General features: G+C 40.2%; 1 protein-coding gene across 1 annotated transcript in view; it reads left to right on the forward strand.

The window, feature by feature from the left end:
* The window catches only part of LOC125453355 (uncharacterized protein C3orf85-like), a 35,867-nt gene extending 25,852 nt beyond the window's left edge, over nucleotides 1-10,015 (forward strand). The window contains exons 4-5 of the mRNA XM_048532810.1: nucleotides 6,719-6,810; nucleotides 9,683-10,015. Of these exons, the coding sequence (XP_048388767.1) occupies nucleotides 6,719-6,810; nucleotides 9,683-9,758 (168 nt within the window). The 3' untranslated portion in view covers nucleotides 9,759-10,015. The remainder of the gene's footprint in view (nucleotides 1-6,718; nucleotides 6,811-9,682) is intronic.
* Nucleotides 10,016-15,990: the final 5,975 nt, after the last annotated feature.

Here is a 15,990-nt window from a genome sequence, read left to right on the forward strand (position 1 = left end):
CCAACTGAGTTAGCCAATACCCTGGCTTATAGTAAAGGCTCTGCTAGAAGTTTTTTTTTGAATTGATTTAAATTAGTACTTTTTTCTCAAAATAAGTTTTCACCTGCACACAGCAAGAAGCCCTTGGGATGAAGTTGGCCCAGACGGACAGCACACTATAATTGATCGATGATCAGCCATTCTATGTCAACAATAACTCAACAGATACATAATCTGGCATGGCTTAAAAGGGGCTGCTGAATCTCTGTCAACCTTTTGTCCTACTACGCAGCACTTTTTTTATTCCACAACATCTTTCAGAATGAAAAGCTTTCCCTGGCTGGAGAACTCAGCGGTCATTTTCTCAGTTCCTCCAGGAGCACAGCCCCACATGAAACAGGCAACTGCCATTAACCAAACTTATCAACATATTTAGCTGTATGAATAGCTGATATGAATCAACCGGGGGATGATAGTTAAAACTGAAAATTGTGCAAAAACCTCTTCATAATTCATTAATAGATGTGGATGACAAGTACATCAATTAAAGAACTATGCAGAAACAGTGAGCATCAGTTTGCAAAGCTGTTTTGGAATAACAGAAAGCAGGAATCATACCTTCATAAGTAGGTGGTAGGTCATGGACATCCTAAGTATGAGATGGCAATCAATGTGTGGCTTTTCCTTGCCAAGATATTCTGCCACATGCTATGGTTGAGTCGTTGAATGACGCACATCACAAATTAGACCACGTGGGCCCAAAGCCATGAACTGCAGGAAGCCTCATTTCACATCTATGGTCTTCATATCAAGAGTGTGTGTTTGTCTGATTCAGACTTACCTGTTTTAACTTGAATTGTTACTTTAAGACATTACTCCCAGCAACGTGGTGTTGCACTTTTGAAAAGTGCAAAAAAGCAAGTGTACCCTCTTCATATCTTTTTTAACTATGGGAATTAAAATAAAAAATATTAGACAATTTCTGATTTGTGCTGGTGACAGTCAGAAAATAATCACAATACAAGTGTAACATGTACAATTAAACCCTGGATGGATTGATTGTTTTAAATTCAAATCTGTCCACTTAGGTACTGAGCATAATACCTACCATTAATAGTAAATGATGGGACAATCAGGAATTTTGGCACGTAAGTCATTGCATGATACATCTCAAACTTTTCCTGGAGCCCCTCTCAATACAAAGGCCAACCTTTAGGCAATTCAGTTCACTCATAGAAGCATTGCATTATAGAGATATACAGCATTGAAACAGACCCATCGGTCCACCTCATCCATGCTGACCAGATATCCTAAATTAATCCAGTCCCACTTGCCAGCTTTTGGCCCATATCCCTCTAAGCCCCTCCTATTCATATACCCAACCCGATGCCTTTTAAATGTAATTGTTCCAGCCCCCATCACTTTCTTTGGCAGATGATTCCATACATGCACCACACTCTGTGTGAAAAGGTACACCATAGATCCCTTTTAAATCTTTCCCCTCTCACCTTAAAACTATTTCACTGGTTTTGCACTATCTTACCCTCGGGGAAAGACCTTGGCTATTCACCTCATTGATGACCCTCATGATTTTATAAACCTCTATAAAGTCTCCCTTCAGCCTCCAATGCTCCAGGGAAAATAGCCCCACACGATTCAGGCCCTGCCTATAGCTCAAACCCTCAACCCTGGCTAAATCCTCGGAAGTCTTTTCTGAACCTTTTCAATTTTCACAACATCCTGCCTATAGCAGGGAGAACAGAATTGCATACAGTGTTTCAAAAGTGACCTAACCAATGCCCTTAACAGCCATAACATGATCTCCCAACTCCTACACATGACGCACTGACCAATAAAGGCAAGCATATCAAACGCCTTCTTGACTACCCTGTCTGCCATTGATTCTACTTTTAAGGAACAATGAACCTGCACTCCAAGGTCTCTTTGTTCAGTAACATTCCCCAGATCCTTACTATTAACTGTGTAAGTTATGCTCTGATTTGCCCTCCCAAAATGCAGCAACTCACATTTATCTAACTTAAACTCTGTCTGCCATTCCTTGGCCCAATGGCCCATTGGCCCATTTAATCAAGATCCTGTTGTACTCTGAAAGGAACTTCTTCATTGTCCACTACATCTCTAATTTTGGTGTCATCTGCAAACTTTCTAACCTTACCTCCTATGTTCACATCCAAATCATTTATATAAATGACAAAAAACAGTGGACCTAGCACCGATTCTTGTGGCACCCACTGGTCACAGGCCTCCAGTCTGAAAAGCAACCCTCCACCACCACCTTCTGTCTTCTACCTTTGAGCCAATTCTGTATTCAAATGGCTAGTTCTCCCTGTGTTCCATGTGATCAAGCCTTGTCAAACACCTTACTGAAGTCCGTACAGATCATTTTCACCACTCTGCACTCATCAATGCCCTTCTTTATGTCTTCAAAAAGCTCAATCAAGTTATGATGTGGAGGTGCCAGTGTTGGACTGGGGTGGACAATGTCAAAAGTCACGTGACACCAGGTTATCTTCCAATAGGTTTATTTAAAATCAGAAGCTTTCAGAGCTTTCAGTCACTGTACTGATAAAGGGGCTATGCTCCGAAAGCTTGTGATTTCAAATAAACTTATTGGAACACAGCCTGGTGTCATGTGATTTTTGACTTCAATCAAGTCAGCGAGATATTGTTTCTTATGCACAAAGCCATGTTGACAATTCTTAATCAATTCTTGCTGTTCCAAATACATGTAAACCCTGTCCCTCATGGTTCCCTCCAAAAACTTACCCACCACCGATGTCAGGCTCACTGGTCTATAGCTCCCTGGCTTTTCCTTATCACCTTTCTGAAATAGTGGCACCACATTAGCCAACCTCCAGTCTTCCTGCACCTCACCTGTGGCTATTGATGATACAAATATCTCAGCAAGGGGCCAGCAATCACTTCCTTGGCTTTCCACAGAGCTCTAAGGTACATCTGATCAGGTCCTGGGAATTTGTCTACATTTATGCAATTTAAGACGTCCAGCACCTCCTCCTGTCTAATATGGGCATTTTTACAATGTCATTATTTATTTTTCCAAGTTCTATATCTTTCATATGCTTCTCCACAGTAAACACTGAAGCAAAATACTTGTTTTTGTACTTCTCCCACCTCCTGCAGTTCCACACTTAGGTAGCCTTGCTAATCTTTAAGGGAGCCTATTTTCTCCCTCGTTACCCTTTTGTCTATGTTATATCTATAAAAGCCCTTTGGATTCTCCTTAACCCTATTTACCAAAGCTATCCCATGTTCCTTTTGTGACTTCTTGATTTCCTTCTTAAGAATACTCCTACTGCCTGTATGATCTTCTAAGGATTCACTCGATCTCTCCTGTCCATACTTGACATATGTTTCCTTCCTTTTTTTGACCAAAACTTCAATTTCTCCAGTCATCCAGCATTCCCTACACCTACCACCCTTACCTTCCATCTTAACAGGAACATTCTGTCTCTGGACTTTCATCTCATATTCCAGCCATCCCTTTACCTGCGGACATCTGTCCCCAGTCAAATTTTGAAAGTTCTTGCCTAATACAGTCAAAATTGGCCTTCCCATGTGATATGAAGAAATTACTGAACACACTGGATGCAGGAAAGACTGTGCACCCTGAGAGCATTCCTGCTGTGAGCACGTTGGAGAGAGAGAAAAAAAATTGAGATTGTGAATTGTATCAGAGATAATGGGAACTGCAGATGCTGGAGAATCCAAGATAATAAAGTGTGGAGCTGGATGAACTCAGCAGGCCCAGCAGCATCGTGAATTGTTTCAGGATTAGACAGTAAACCTGAAGCTGAGCAGTGTTGATCTTATTTTGTTCCATTGGAAAGGTAGCAGAAAAAGTTATTGCAAGACAGGCCATTGGTGAGACCTCAGGTACACTTGAAGAAGTTGTAAACACCTTTAAATAACAACTTTAATCTGAGGAGCAATTGGATTCTGGAAAGGGAGAAGTCGAAAGAAAAATCCAGTGACCAGGTGAACCAGTAGATCATTTTATTAATGACATTTACAGGCTGGTTGAAGGATGTAAGTATGAAGACCAAAACACAGGATTGAGGAGAGGCCACGTTGCTGTTGGTGTTGCTAACAAATCCCTATCAGACTTAATACAAACCAAAGAAGGCAACTCCTTAGAAAAAGTAATATAACTGCTGAGGCAAACAGAATCCTTAATCAGATCAGCTAATGTGATTGCTGAAGAAAAATATTAGCTCAGGAAACTTGCAGCTTTAGGCCACGAATTCATAAGGCACAGGAATATAAAAGAAGTCCCACAAGCATGAACAGAATCCTGTAAACTGTACAGAGTACTTTTTTTTGGAGAAGAATTTACCATTTTGGGCAGCACGTTGGCTCAGTGGGTAGCACTACTACATCACTGCATCAGGGACTGGGTTCAATTCCACCCTCAAGCGACTGTCTGTTTGAAGTTTGGAAGTTCTCCCAGTGTCTGTGTGGGTTTCCTCTGGGTGCTCCAGTTTCCTCCCACGGTCCAAAGTTGTGCAGGTTAGATGGATTGGCCATGCTAAATTTCCCATAGTGTTCATAGATGTGTGGGTTGGGTGGATTAGCCATGGGGAATGCAGGGTTACAGGAGTACGGGAAGGGAGTGTGTCTGGGTGGGATGCTCTTCAGGGGGTCAGTGTGGACTCAAAGGGCCGAATGACCTGCTTCCACTATGATTTTGAGAATAAGTACTGGATTGAAGCTTCTACCTTCTCAGGTTTCAAAGACAATGCCATCAGTCATAGACCTATCAATGAAGTTGAATATTTTCCATCAGGAGAGGAACCTTTTTTTTCTGGTGCGTCCCTTGACCCCAATCATGTATTCTAGAACACAGGTACAGAAGTAGCAGTGGATATGCCATCAACATTAAACAAGGTACTGAAGGAAGTGTACCTGTTTGGACAAGGCAATACTGTTTACCAACACATCACTTGAGCCAATGGAAACCCAATTGTACAGTCCAATTGGGATCAAACTAAACATAAAGGGAAAGTCTCAGACATTATCCAGGACAAGGGAAAGTAAGTTGTTATACAGAATCAGGAATTCTTGCTTTTAAGTGCAAGAGCTTGTACAGAACTCAATCTTATCAGGAAAGTAGACAACATTCATCAACAAGAATCTGGGTGTACCTGAAAAGACTTGCTAAGCTGATTTAATGATCTGGGAAAGGTACATACAGCACTATTTTGTGATAAAATGCTAAACCTGTGTCTTTTCAGACCTCACAAGATACAAGATTCTCAAATAAAACAGGTCTAACTACAATGGAAGGAATGGTCAAAATGGGAGTCATTGTTCCTGTCACCAAGCCTACAGAGATGTGCATTCCAGATCCTCAAATTACCGAGATTCTTTGTTTATGTGTGGGTTTAAGGCAACATGAAAAGGGCATAGCAAGGGAACTGGTGAATGAAAGCTCCGCAAATTTCTCCCAAAGTAGTTGGTTGTCAGCATCAGCTTTTAGTAGGTGTCATTGAATGAGACGTCAGAATTATCAACGGCCTTCATTACGTGGTTTGGTAGACATTGTTTTAATTGTTTACCATTTGGAATAATTGTAAGCTTTGCAAGTGCAACCTTTGACATTTTCTACCCCAGAGGACTGTGGAAACTCTGTCTTTGAGTATGTTTAAGGTAGACATTTGATAGATTTTTGATTATCAATAGCATATAAGATTATGGGGATGGAGTGGGTAAAAGACATTGAAGTGGTTAATCAGCCTTGATCATTTTGAATGGCAGGGAAAGCTCAATAAACTGAGCAGCCTACTCCTGTTACTATGTTCTTAGTTCCTATGTTGGTTTATCAGCAATGGAAATTATGCAAAGAACAATAACTAATGCTCTACAGGACCTTGAAAGTATCACATGTCATATGGAGTACATTAGTATATAACAGTCGTTAGTATACAATAAACCACTTGTTGAGACTGTTGTGATGTTGTCCTTACCTCTAGGCAAGAAGGCTGGTGCTAAGTCCCAAAAGCTCCAGAGTTGTGTAATAATGTCTCTAAGCAGGTTGATTTGAAAAAAATCTATCCCACTTGACTAAGCGGCACACCAAAATTTCAATAATCATTCCAAAACTAGAGTAACCAGGTCTAGTAAAATCTTCATTGCAGATTCAGACTGGTTTACCCCGTGCCATTCCTGTCTCCCCTACAGGATCACATTCAGGCCCTGTTTATCATCAGCATACTTTCAATCCCCTTCAGATTCCCAATGAACTCTGGTTTTAAGATAATAAAATGTGAGGCTGGATGAACACAGCAGGCCAAGCAGCATCTCAGGAGCACAAAAGCTGACGTTTCGGGCCCAGACCCTTCATCAGAGAGGCTCTCTGATGAAGGGTCTGGGCCCGAAACGTCAGCTTTTGTGCTCCTGAGATGCTGCTTGGCCTGCTGTGTTCATCCAGCCTCACATTTTATTATCTTGGAATCTCCAGCATCTGCAGTTCCCATTATCTCTGAACTCTGGTTTTATCTGGGTTACGCCTGTCTCCCACATGCTTTGTTTTAGCCTGGGTCTCTCCTCTTGCTAATATACATAACTAAGATAAATGTAAATGTGAAAAAATATGCAAAGTAAGTGTGAAAAATTGTACGCTGTCCTTTAAATCTAGACTGAATTATTACAGTTCAGTTTGTTGTCCGTTTTTTGGCTGAATGTGTTTGATGCTATTTAGGCAAGTGAATACTGGACATCGTTGAGAGACACAGCACAGTACTACATAGGCTTGAGTTCGATCGGCTTTGCATCAGATCCATCTGTCGTACAGTAAGTACTGGATCAGTTGTTTTATGTAAATATTGTATTAAAAAGAAATAGCCTGTTGTGAATGATAAGCTGCGATCAATGGGAACAAAGGCTAAACACATAAAAATGCTTTGTATGGGTTATAATTTGCATCAGGCAAAGTAAATACCCTGGTGTTATGCTAGGAGAGCAGCTTTGTGCCGGTGTGTGCATACTATTTGTGGTGAGACCAGTTGGCCTGATCAAGCTTGACATTTTAATTTCTAGCTGCAAAAGAAAGCTATTTCAGGAGGCTGAACTACTCAACAGCACTGACCTCAAAACACCAAAGTTGATTATCCCACCAAGTTCTATAACGTGACTCACAGTGAATTTCATAAGCTCTTGTGAGACACTTTCCCTCAGTCACTGAATGTGAAGTTGGGAAATTACAATCTATTTTTTCCAAGCATTGGTTTCCCAGCTCCAAATGCAGTACAGCGGCATGGGTACATGAATTAATTAGCCAGAGCCTCCTGTGTCTGGTAGTGTATGACATTACCATCATTAAATAAGTGGAGCTGAAGGACAAAAGTCTTAAAATTCTGCCCAAAAATCAGAAAGGAAATTACGACTTCTAATTGCGAGAAAAAACCAGTTTCCTAACACAATCTGTATTAGCTGTCCAAGTTGGGAAGTTAAATCATTAAATCAAGTGAAATGTGACTGGTGACAATAAACATCTCAGATGTCATCAGCTTCAAGGTTAACACAGTGTGTGGAACTGGAGGAACACAACAGGTCAGGCATCTACAGCGGAGCAGGAAATTTGACATTTCAATCCTTGTTGAAGGGTCCTGATTCAACACATCAACTTTCCTGCTCCTCCGATGCTGCCTGAACTGCTGTGTTCCTCCAGTCCCACATTGCATCGACTTTGACTTCCAGCAGCTGCAGTTCTTTCTATCTCCTAGTCAGCTTCAGGATCAATGTTGTTTCTGAATTTTGTATCAGTGCTGAATTTTGAAGATCCGATAACTCATGTTAAATTGAAATATAGGGCAGATCAATTGTTTTGCATATTTATGCTCGTGCACTGACATATAAATTGCAGTAATATCAGGTCTGCACTCAGGACAGTGAGCATTAGGAGGTTTTATTGAAAGAGAGCACTTATTGCTGAGGCTCTAAATGGTCAGCTCCCGCTTCCAACTTGTTGCAACATCTTCATGACACAGCTATTTATGCATGTGCTCAGATGGTGAAGGTATAGTTAATCCTTCATTTCACAAAGATGGTATCTTGAACTGTACGAATTTTCAGGTTGAGATTGGAAATTAAGAGGGGCCGAAATAGAGTAGATAGCAGGAATTTACTTCTCTTAGAAGGGAGGTCAATTCTGGAAGGGTATAGATATAAAGTGGTTAATGGAGGAAATTGAGAAGCATTTTTTTTCACCTGGAGGGTGGTGGGCATCTGGAACTCTGACTTAAAGGGTGGTAAGAGGTAGAAAACTTCATCACATTTGGAAAGTACTTATCCACTTAAGCTACTATAGACTGCAAGGTAGGATTGGGAAAGATAACCCTACTGGCCAGCTGAGGCATGGTGGGCCATGCCTGTCTGCTGTGCTGTTACTTTCTGTTGTGAATTGAATCCAAATGGACCAACACCTTGCCTCTATCCAGTACATCATGGCTCTCCACAGTTGCAAACTTGTACAGACCATCTCTGGCATAAACATGAAAAGTGCCGAAAGAGATGAATATTTCAAGCTCCATCAATGGTGAGGAATTGTGTTAACTCATTAACCTTTTATGGAGAACTGAAGAAAAATGGAAATGCAAGAGTTTTTAATCCGGCCAAAGTCGGGTGGGAGCAGGTAGAACCAAGGAGAAGCATCAAACATCAACTCTGCTTCGCTCCACAAGTATCTGCTGAGATTTTCCAGCATTTTTCCTCTCATTTCAGATTTTCAGCATCTGCAGCATTTTGCTTTTGCATCTCATCACTGTGTTGTTAATTTTTATAACTAAGGATACCTTTATGTAGTAAACTTGGATTCACGCCCCTATTAGCAGAATCAGTGAACTTCTGCTGACTCCCACCTTTTCAAGCTGTTTTGGGTGGCCCCATTGGAAGTCATATTCATATGGCTGTGGGATCAGAAGGATATTCAAATCTACCTGCCATGTCACAGTGTAGTGTCTAGGAATGGGCATGGGATTAAGAGAAAGTAATACAGAGAATTATCTTTCAAAAGTCGTGTTCCTCTGTTAAAGGTTAGGTTGCTGCAATGTTCAGATTAAAATTTTCTCCACGTCTAACTCACTAAAATGTCCCTTGTGCATCATTTCTGCAGCTTGCATTACTTTAAGGTCCTCCTTCTTTGCACATTCTCTTAACAACTGTCATTAATAATATAAATGAATAACCTTTGTCCCCGTGTAATTTCTTGAGCACGGAGTCAGACTGACAGTTATGTTCCTCCTAAGGAATAAAATCATTCCTCAGGTCATATCAGGCAGATTTATGTACTGGAATATTTAGATGCACTCTACATGGTCAAGAAAACACTGCCTTTGAGCTTCTGAAGTGCAATCTAGTGGAGCAAAATCACAAAATTTACCCTGAAAAGCTTTAGAAAAATTAAAGACTGTTCTAGGAGATTTATTTTGCTGTAGTGGACTTTAGGATAGTGTAAGATGTAGTTGGAAACAAATACCAGAATATACCCAGAGATAATGTGCACTTGCACAATACATTGCAATGTTGATTTCTGTTTTATCTGGAGATTGTCATCGTAACGTTACAGCTTGTTTGGAAAACTCTTTTTTGCTTTTAGTGAGGTTTGTGCTAATATAACCATCTGATTGTTGTCTGCCTAAGCTTTCAATTTGACTGTCTTTTGTAGGGAACATATCAAGAGTTATATGGATTATCTGCGACAAACAAGCATTCACCTCCAACAGCAACCCACATACAAATAATTCCGAAGAATTGAAGGACATAAAAGATGTCAGATATTTCCAATTGCATGATTAATTCAGAGCAGACTGTGCAAGCTCAGAATGCATGTCATTGCCAATCAATCCACCCTGACAACATGGAATGCCTTCTGCTAGCTTCAAAGCACAATATAACCAAAGCTCAATGAGCTCTAACTGTGCTGAGATTTATCCAGAGCAGGGTCATGCATTAAGCATTTCTTGAAAAATGTTAATCAATAAATATTGATTGTAACAAATTTCACTCTGTGCTGTGATATTATTTATCTGCGTGTACTTGATTTTATTTCGAATGATTTATAATGTTTGCTAACATCTTAGATCTAAATCAACTGACTGACTTCCACAGCAAGGAAACATAGCAGTTCTCCCAATGCTGGCACATGAAATAATCGGATTAATTCCATAATTGTGTATTAATGAATTGGAAGCATCACCCAAAAAATCTGCATCTATGATTAGTCATATTCTGCAAAGTTACAGTAAAGACTAGAGGTTGATTCTTAACGTATTTTGGAGAAGTGTCATTTTCATCAAGTTTCATAGAGTTTCTCTCCATGAAGCCCAACAGATTTTCTCACATGATAATCCAAAACCTGCCTCATCAACTACCAACCCTGCCTCCTCAATACCCTCTAATCCAATGATAGCTCAATTCTCCCACTTACCACTTATCACAGCCAAGTTATTCCACGTATACCAGCATCCCTGGCTCTGCAGTCAATTTGGAACCTCAGATATACACTGGGGCTCATTTGGCTTTCAACTTCAACATAGCATCCTCAGCAGCTGCAAGCCAAAACTTCACTTTGCACATACCATGCCTCCTTATATCTACGGCTGTTTATGGTCAAAAGGCTACACAACTTGCTAGTCCTTAGCCACATGCCATCTTGCAAACCTCTCAAAGTTGCACTTAAATTCTCAAAAACAGAAGAGGCGTGTAGAGGAGTTATGAATGGCTGCTGTCTGAACGCAAGGTAAATGAAATAAGGGAAAAGAGTTTAAAATAAGAACAGCAAAAAAAAGAACAAATATGGAATTGGGGTACAACCTAAAATTATTGAACACACTGCTGAGGCTGGAAGTTTGTAAGATGCCCAATGAGAAAATATACTGGTGTTCTTCAATGTCCAACATCATTGGTACACTGCAGCAAGGCTAAAGCCAATATGTCAGAATGAGAGCAAAGTTGAGAGTTAGAGTGACTGGTGGTTGAAAGTATTGGGTGACACTTATAGAATGGATGGAGGTATTCCCCAAAGGAGTTATAAAATCTGCATTTTGTTGTAACCCACTGAAGTAGTGCACTGGAAATAAAAAGCTCAATTCCATCTATATGAAAAGATTTGACCAAACTATCCAAAGTCCCCAATTCGCCTGAATGATATTCAGATAAATGAAAATACTTGTTAAATTTCTGTACTTAATAAGAAAATAACAATATTATAAACAAATTGTTTTTATCCAATGACAATTTAGAAGTATGAATGGATAACTTATAACTTCGCAACTGAAATGCCACCCCTTTTAAGTTTCTCCCTCTCACATACTGACAGACACAAAAGCAGACAAGACATGGATAGTTCAAGATAATAAAATGTGAGGCTGGATGAACACAGCAGGCCATTAGCTTTTGTGCTCCTGAGATGCTGCTTGGCCTGCTGTGTTCATCCAGCCTCACATTTTATTATCTTGGAATCTCCAGCATCTGCAGTTCCCATTATCTCTAAGACATGGATAGTAATGGTTAGAAATAAAATCAGGAAGACACAGTTCAATAACACTAGTCTAGCCCACAATGAGTTGCTTTCTTCGTCTTCCTTTCAATTCCTTTTAAGCTCTTTGTCAATAGAAAAGATTGCTCGCTAATGTTCTCTTTCATTGGCTGATTGAGAATGTGTCACTTCACTGTCTTTGAAGGTGTTTATTCCCTCCTTCAAAAGGTATTCCCTGAAAGATGAGTGGAAGACAGCTAGCTGTCACTGGTGATTTTCTGATACCTCTATGCGAGAGAACGAGAGAGAGAAATTTTGTACTTTCTTTTTTTGCAGGACAACAGACTTCAAGACTGTTATTTCTCTTGAAACTCTGTGATATTAGTCAATACAAAGCTTTGCAAGGTATCAAGTCTCTCACAAGACTGTAGATAAGATGAAAAACTAAGTTGTTTGTTGATTCAGAAAGAACAGCAATCTGGATTTCTACATTTCGGCAGCATCACAGACTGAACCATATTTAGGGAGGCTGAATAGGGGAGGAATGGTTACCTATCTGCAATTGGTTTCTTAATTAATTTAGAAAGAAAATTAAGACTCTCTATAGGATGCTGATTGCATTGTACCAGACGGCCTGGCCATGTAAGTCCTCATAAGCAGGGGGAGTATCATTCCAGAAAACAAATTGTGATCTAGTGCTCCAGGATGCTGGTAAGGCCCCACCTCTTCCGCAGGCCCAATTTCTTGCCATCCCTGGCCACCAATATTTAACACGGACTTCTGGTTGACAATGCAAAACAAAATTTCCTCTGTGGTGATCCAATTCAACTTGTTTTTTTCTTTATTCATTCACGGGGTGAGGGCATCACTGGCTAGACAGTATTTATTCCCCATCCCTAATTGCCCAGAGGGCAGCTCAGAGCCAACTACATTGCAGTGGGTCTGGAGGCACATGTAGGCCAGACCAGGCAAGGATGGCAATTTCCTTCCCTAAAGGACATGAGTGAACTCTGTTTTTTTTTCAATCTGATCCAATCAGATTGAATGAAATCAGAAATTGCAGGAAAAACCCAACAAGTCTGGCAATGTGTGTTAACATTTCAGGTCCAGAGAACCTACTTCAGAATCAGGGGCAATACATACAATTCCCAACTTATCTACAACATAAATTTTCAGCAAAGGCATAAGCGAGCTGTGTTGGATCAGTCTTTCACCAGGAATTAGATACCTTCATGACAACATGACTTGGATTGATGGGGTCAGACAATTAAGTATATTTTGTCACAATGTAGATTCTTGTGCTTTGGCCTGCATTACAAGCCATTCCAAAGCATGGGCTATTTATCCTGTAATGCCCAAATCTTGCCAATTCCAAGGTAAATGATAACAAGTCCCAAGAATCACACTAGAGAACTCTCAACCTGTATATTAACTATCAGAATGTACTGTGTCAGACGCTGCATGCAATTCTCTCCCTTCAGTAGGGTGATTACATTTACAGACCAATATTCAGACTCAAAACCAACAATTTTATAACAACACATGACAATGAACACGATGCAGTATGTAGAATTGTGAGCTTCACTATTAGCTTTGCTATATTGGCAAGAACAGACAGCATAGTGTCTCAGTGGTTAGTGCTGTTGCCAACAATGCCAGGGACTCATGTTCAATTCCACCCGTGGGTAACTGCCTGTGTGGAGTTTTCACATTACCCCCTTGTTATGTGTATTTCCCCCAGGTGCTCTGGTTTGCTCCCAGTCCAAGATGTGCAGGTTAGGTGAATTGACTGTGCTAAGTTGCCGATAGTATCCACGAATATGTAGGTTAGATGGGTTAGCCATGGGACAGATAAGGTAGGAGGGGGTGGGGTGCTTGGAGGGTCAGTGTGGACCTGATGGGTTGAATGGCCTGCTTCCACACTGTGGGGATTCTATACTAACCAGCATGACATCAGTGGCTTTGTTTGATCTGACTAAAGAAGATTTTGACACAGCCTCAAAGCTCTGTGTTTGTCAATAGCAATTTAAACATAACTCTGACGCTGGTCAAAAAACTGAAAAGGAACTTTGTCCATATCTGTGCAGTATAAAAAATATATAACCAACGGCACTTATTGCACGCTATGCTGTACAAGATCTGGAGTCATTTGACTTGGTGAGCAATTCACATTTTATGACCAAGTAAAAACCAAAAGAACTGTGGATGTTGTAAATCAGGAACAAAAACAACGTTCTTGGGAAAGCTCTGTGGGTCTGGTAGCATCTGTGAAGGACAAAACAGAGTTAACGTTTCGGGTCCAGGGACCCTTCCTCAGAACTGTTCTGAGGAAAGGTCACCTGGCCCGAAACGTTAACTCTGTTTTGTCCTTCACAGATGCTGAACTTCTCCAGCAACTTTATTTTTTTTTCACATTTTATGAAGCTTGCTATAAATTTTGAGCTCATGACCTTTCCTTTTAGAAATGTGCTGTTTGAACTTGGGTTTTAACTGCTACTCCCAGAAATGAAAAACAAATTAAAGATTGGATTCAAATAATCCTTTTTGTTACTTTCCATGAAGAAAATGGGAAGTTTGCTTCCCAAATGTCAGCGAAATATTGCATTAGAATCTGTTCTATTTACTTTTATTATATTTCGGATTACTTAAGTTTAAGAATAATCACACATATGTCTAAAACTGGGACCTTTCTCCCATAGAATTGAACAAAATATTCAATAAAGATTCTATTCCATGAGTGCTCTGTCTGAAGGCAGGTTCTTGGCTCACTTTCTGTTGAAGCCTCACCCTGAGATACTTTTCTTGATAGATTTGGTTATTGGGGACTTGATCTTGCTTTTCACCCTCAAGGCTGGATGCAAAGGTAGGATCTACATCATCCTCAGCCAGAATGGGAATCAAATCAAGTTAACAGTGTCATTCTGAATACTGAGGCTTTTGTTAGCCATCTGCCAGCTCAACTAACAAGGCCCATTCAGAAAAGATACAGGAGGACAAACAAGAGCAGAAGTGCTGATAACCGAAGACATTGTAGTTTTGGAAAGAGATGAATGTTCTTAGCTACAAGGGCAGAAAATCCATTTGGTTAGAATTGAGAAGCAGTGCTCCTGGGGGTACTCTATGAGCTTCCAAACAGTGAGAAATAGAGGAACGAATCCGCAGAAAAATCATAGATGTGCACAAGAATTATAAAGAGGTGATATTGGAAGACTTTAATTGCCCAAGTGTTAATTGAGATAATATTAGAATGAAAAGAAAGTAGGTACCATGGTGGAGATGTGTTGGAAATTTTTTGAGTGTGATCAAAATGTTCTTGACCAGTATGAAACTTCTTTCACCAGTATACAGAGTCATAAATCATACAGCATGGAAACAGGTCCTTTGGTCCAACTAATTCACACTGATCATGGTCCCAAACTAAACTATTCCCACCTGCCTGCTTTTGGCCCATAGCCCTCCAAACCTTTCCTATTCATGTACTTATCCAAATGTATTTTAAACATTATAACTGTACCTTTACCGTAACCAGGAAAGAGGCATTCCTGGATCTGTCACTTGGGAATAAAGTGGGCCAAGCAGAGAAGGTGTCTTCTGGAGAGTACATGGGTAGAATGATCGTGATAGATAGCTCATCATCTTCTCCAGTGCAAATAGGGACAAGCAATAAATGTTGGTCTAGCCAGCTATGACCATATCCAATAGGTGAATATAGTTTTTTTAAAAAATAAGGTTTAGATTAGCGAGGAGAAGAGCAAAAGTAGACTTGAACATTTCAGATATGTCTAAGAAAATGAGACGAGAGTCGGGCTAGCCATAGTAAAATGGAATTGGAAAGTGATGGGGAAAATTGCAATGAGATAATAGTTTATCTTGAGCAGAGATTATTCCAATAGAGGCTAGATACATTCCAACATGAGGGAAGGGCAGGGGAACCAAAGGAAGGGCTCAATGAATGACAAGGGAAGGATATAATGAAAAAAAAAGCATGTTGCCTCTCAAGTGAATTCTTAAAGTGAGAGCCAGGCCAAATTCAATGAGTTGAAAGCAGAAGTTAAGGGAAAGGTAAGATTGGTGAAGAAAGGCTATGAATGTAGAATGCCAGTTAAGACCAAAGATAAACTAAAATCCTTGTACAGTCTGTAAGTAATAAACAGCTGACATGAGGTGGATTGAGTTATTTAGGGACAATGAGGGTGATATGTGTTTAAATGCACAAAGGAAGTATGGAATACTACATTTCTTTTGTTCATTCGCAGGATGAAGGCATCACTGGCTAGGCCAACATTTATTACCCATCCCTAGTTGCTCAGAGGGCAGTTAACTGTAAACTGTGTTGCTGTGGGTCTGGAGTCACATGTAGGCCAGACCAGATAAGGATGACAATTTCCTTCCCTAAAGGACATTTGTGAAGTAGATGGGTTTTCTCCCCCAACAACTGACAATGGATTCACTATCATCATTAGACTCTTAACTCCATATATTTATTGACTTCAGCC

Source organism: Stegostoma tigrinum, chromosome 6, assembly GCF_030684315.1.
Source record: "Stegostoma tigrinum isolate sSteTig4 chromosome 6, sSteTig4.hap1, whole genome shotgun sequence".
Lineage (NCBI taxonomy): Eukaryota > Metazoa > Chordata > Chondrichthyes > Orectolobiformes > Stegostomatidae > Stegostoma > Stegostoma tigrinum.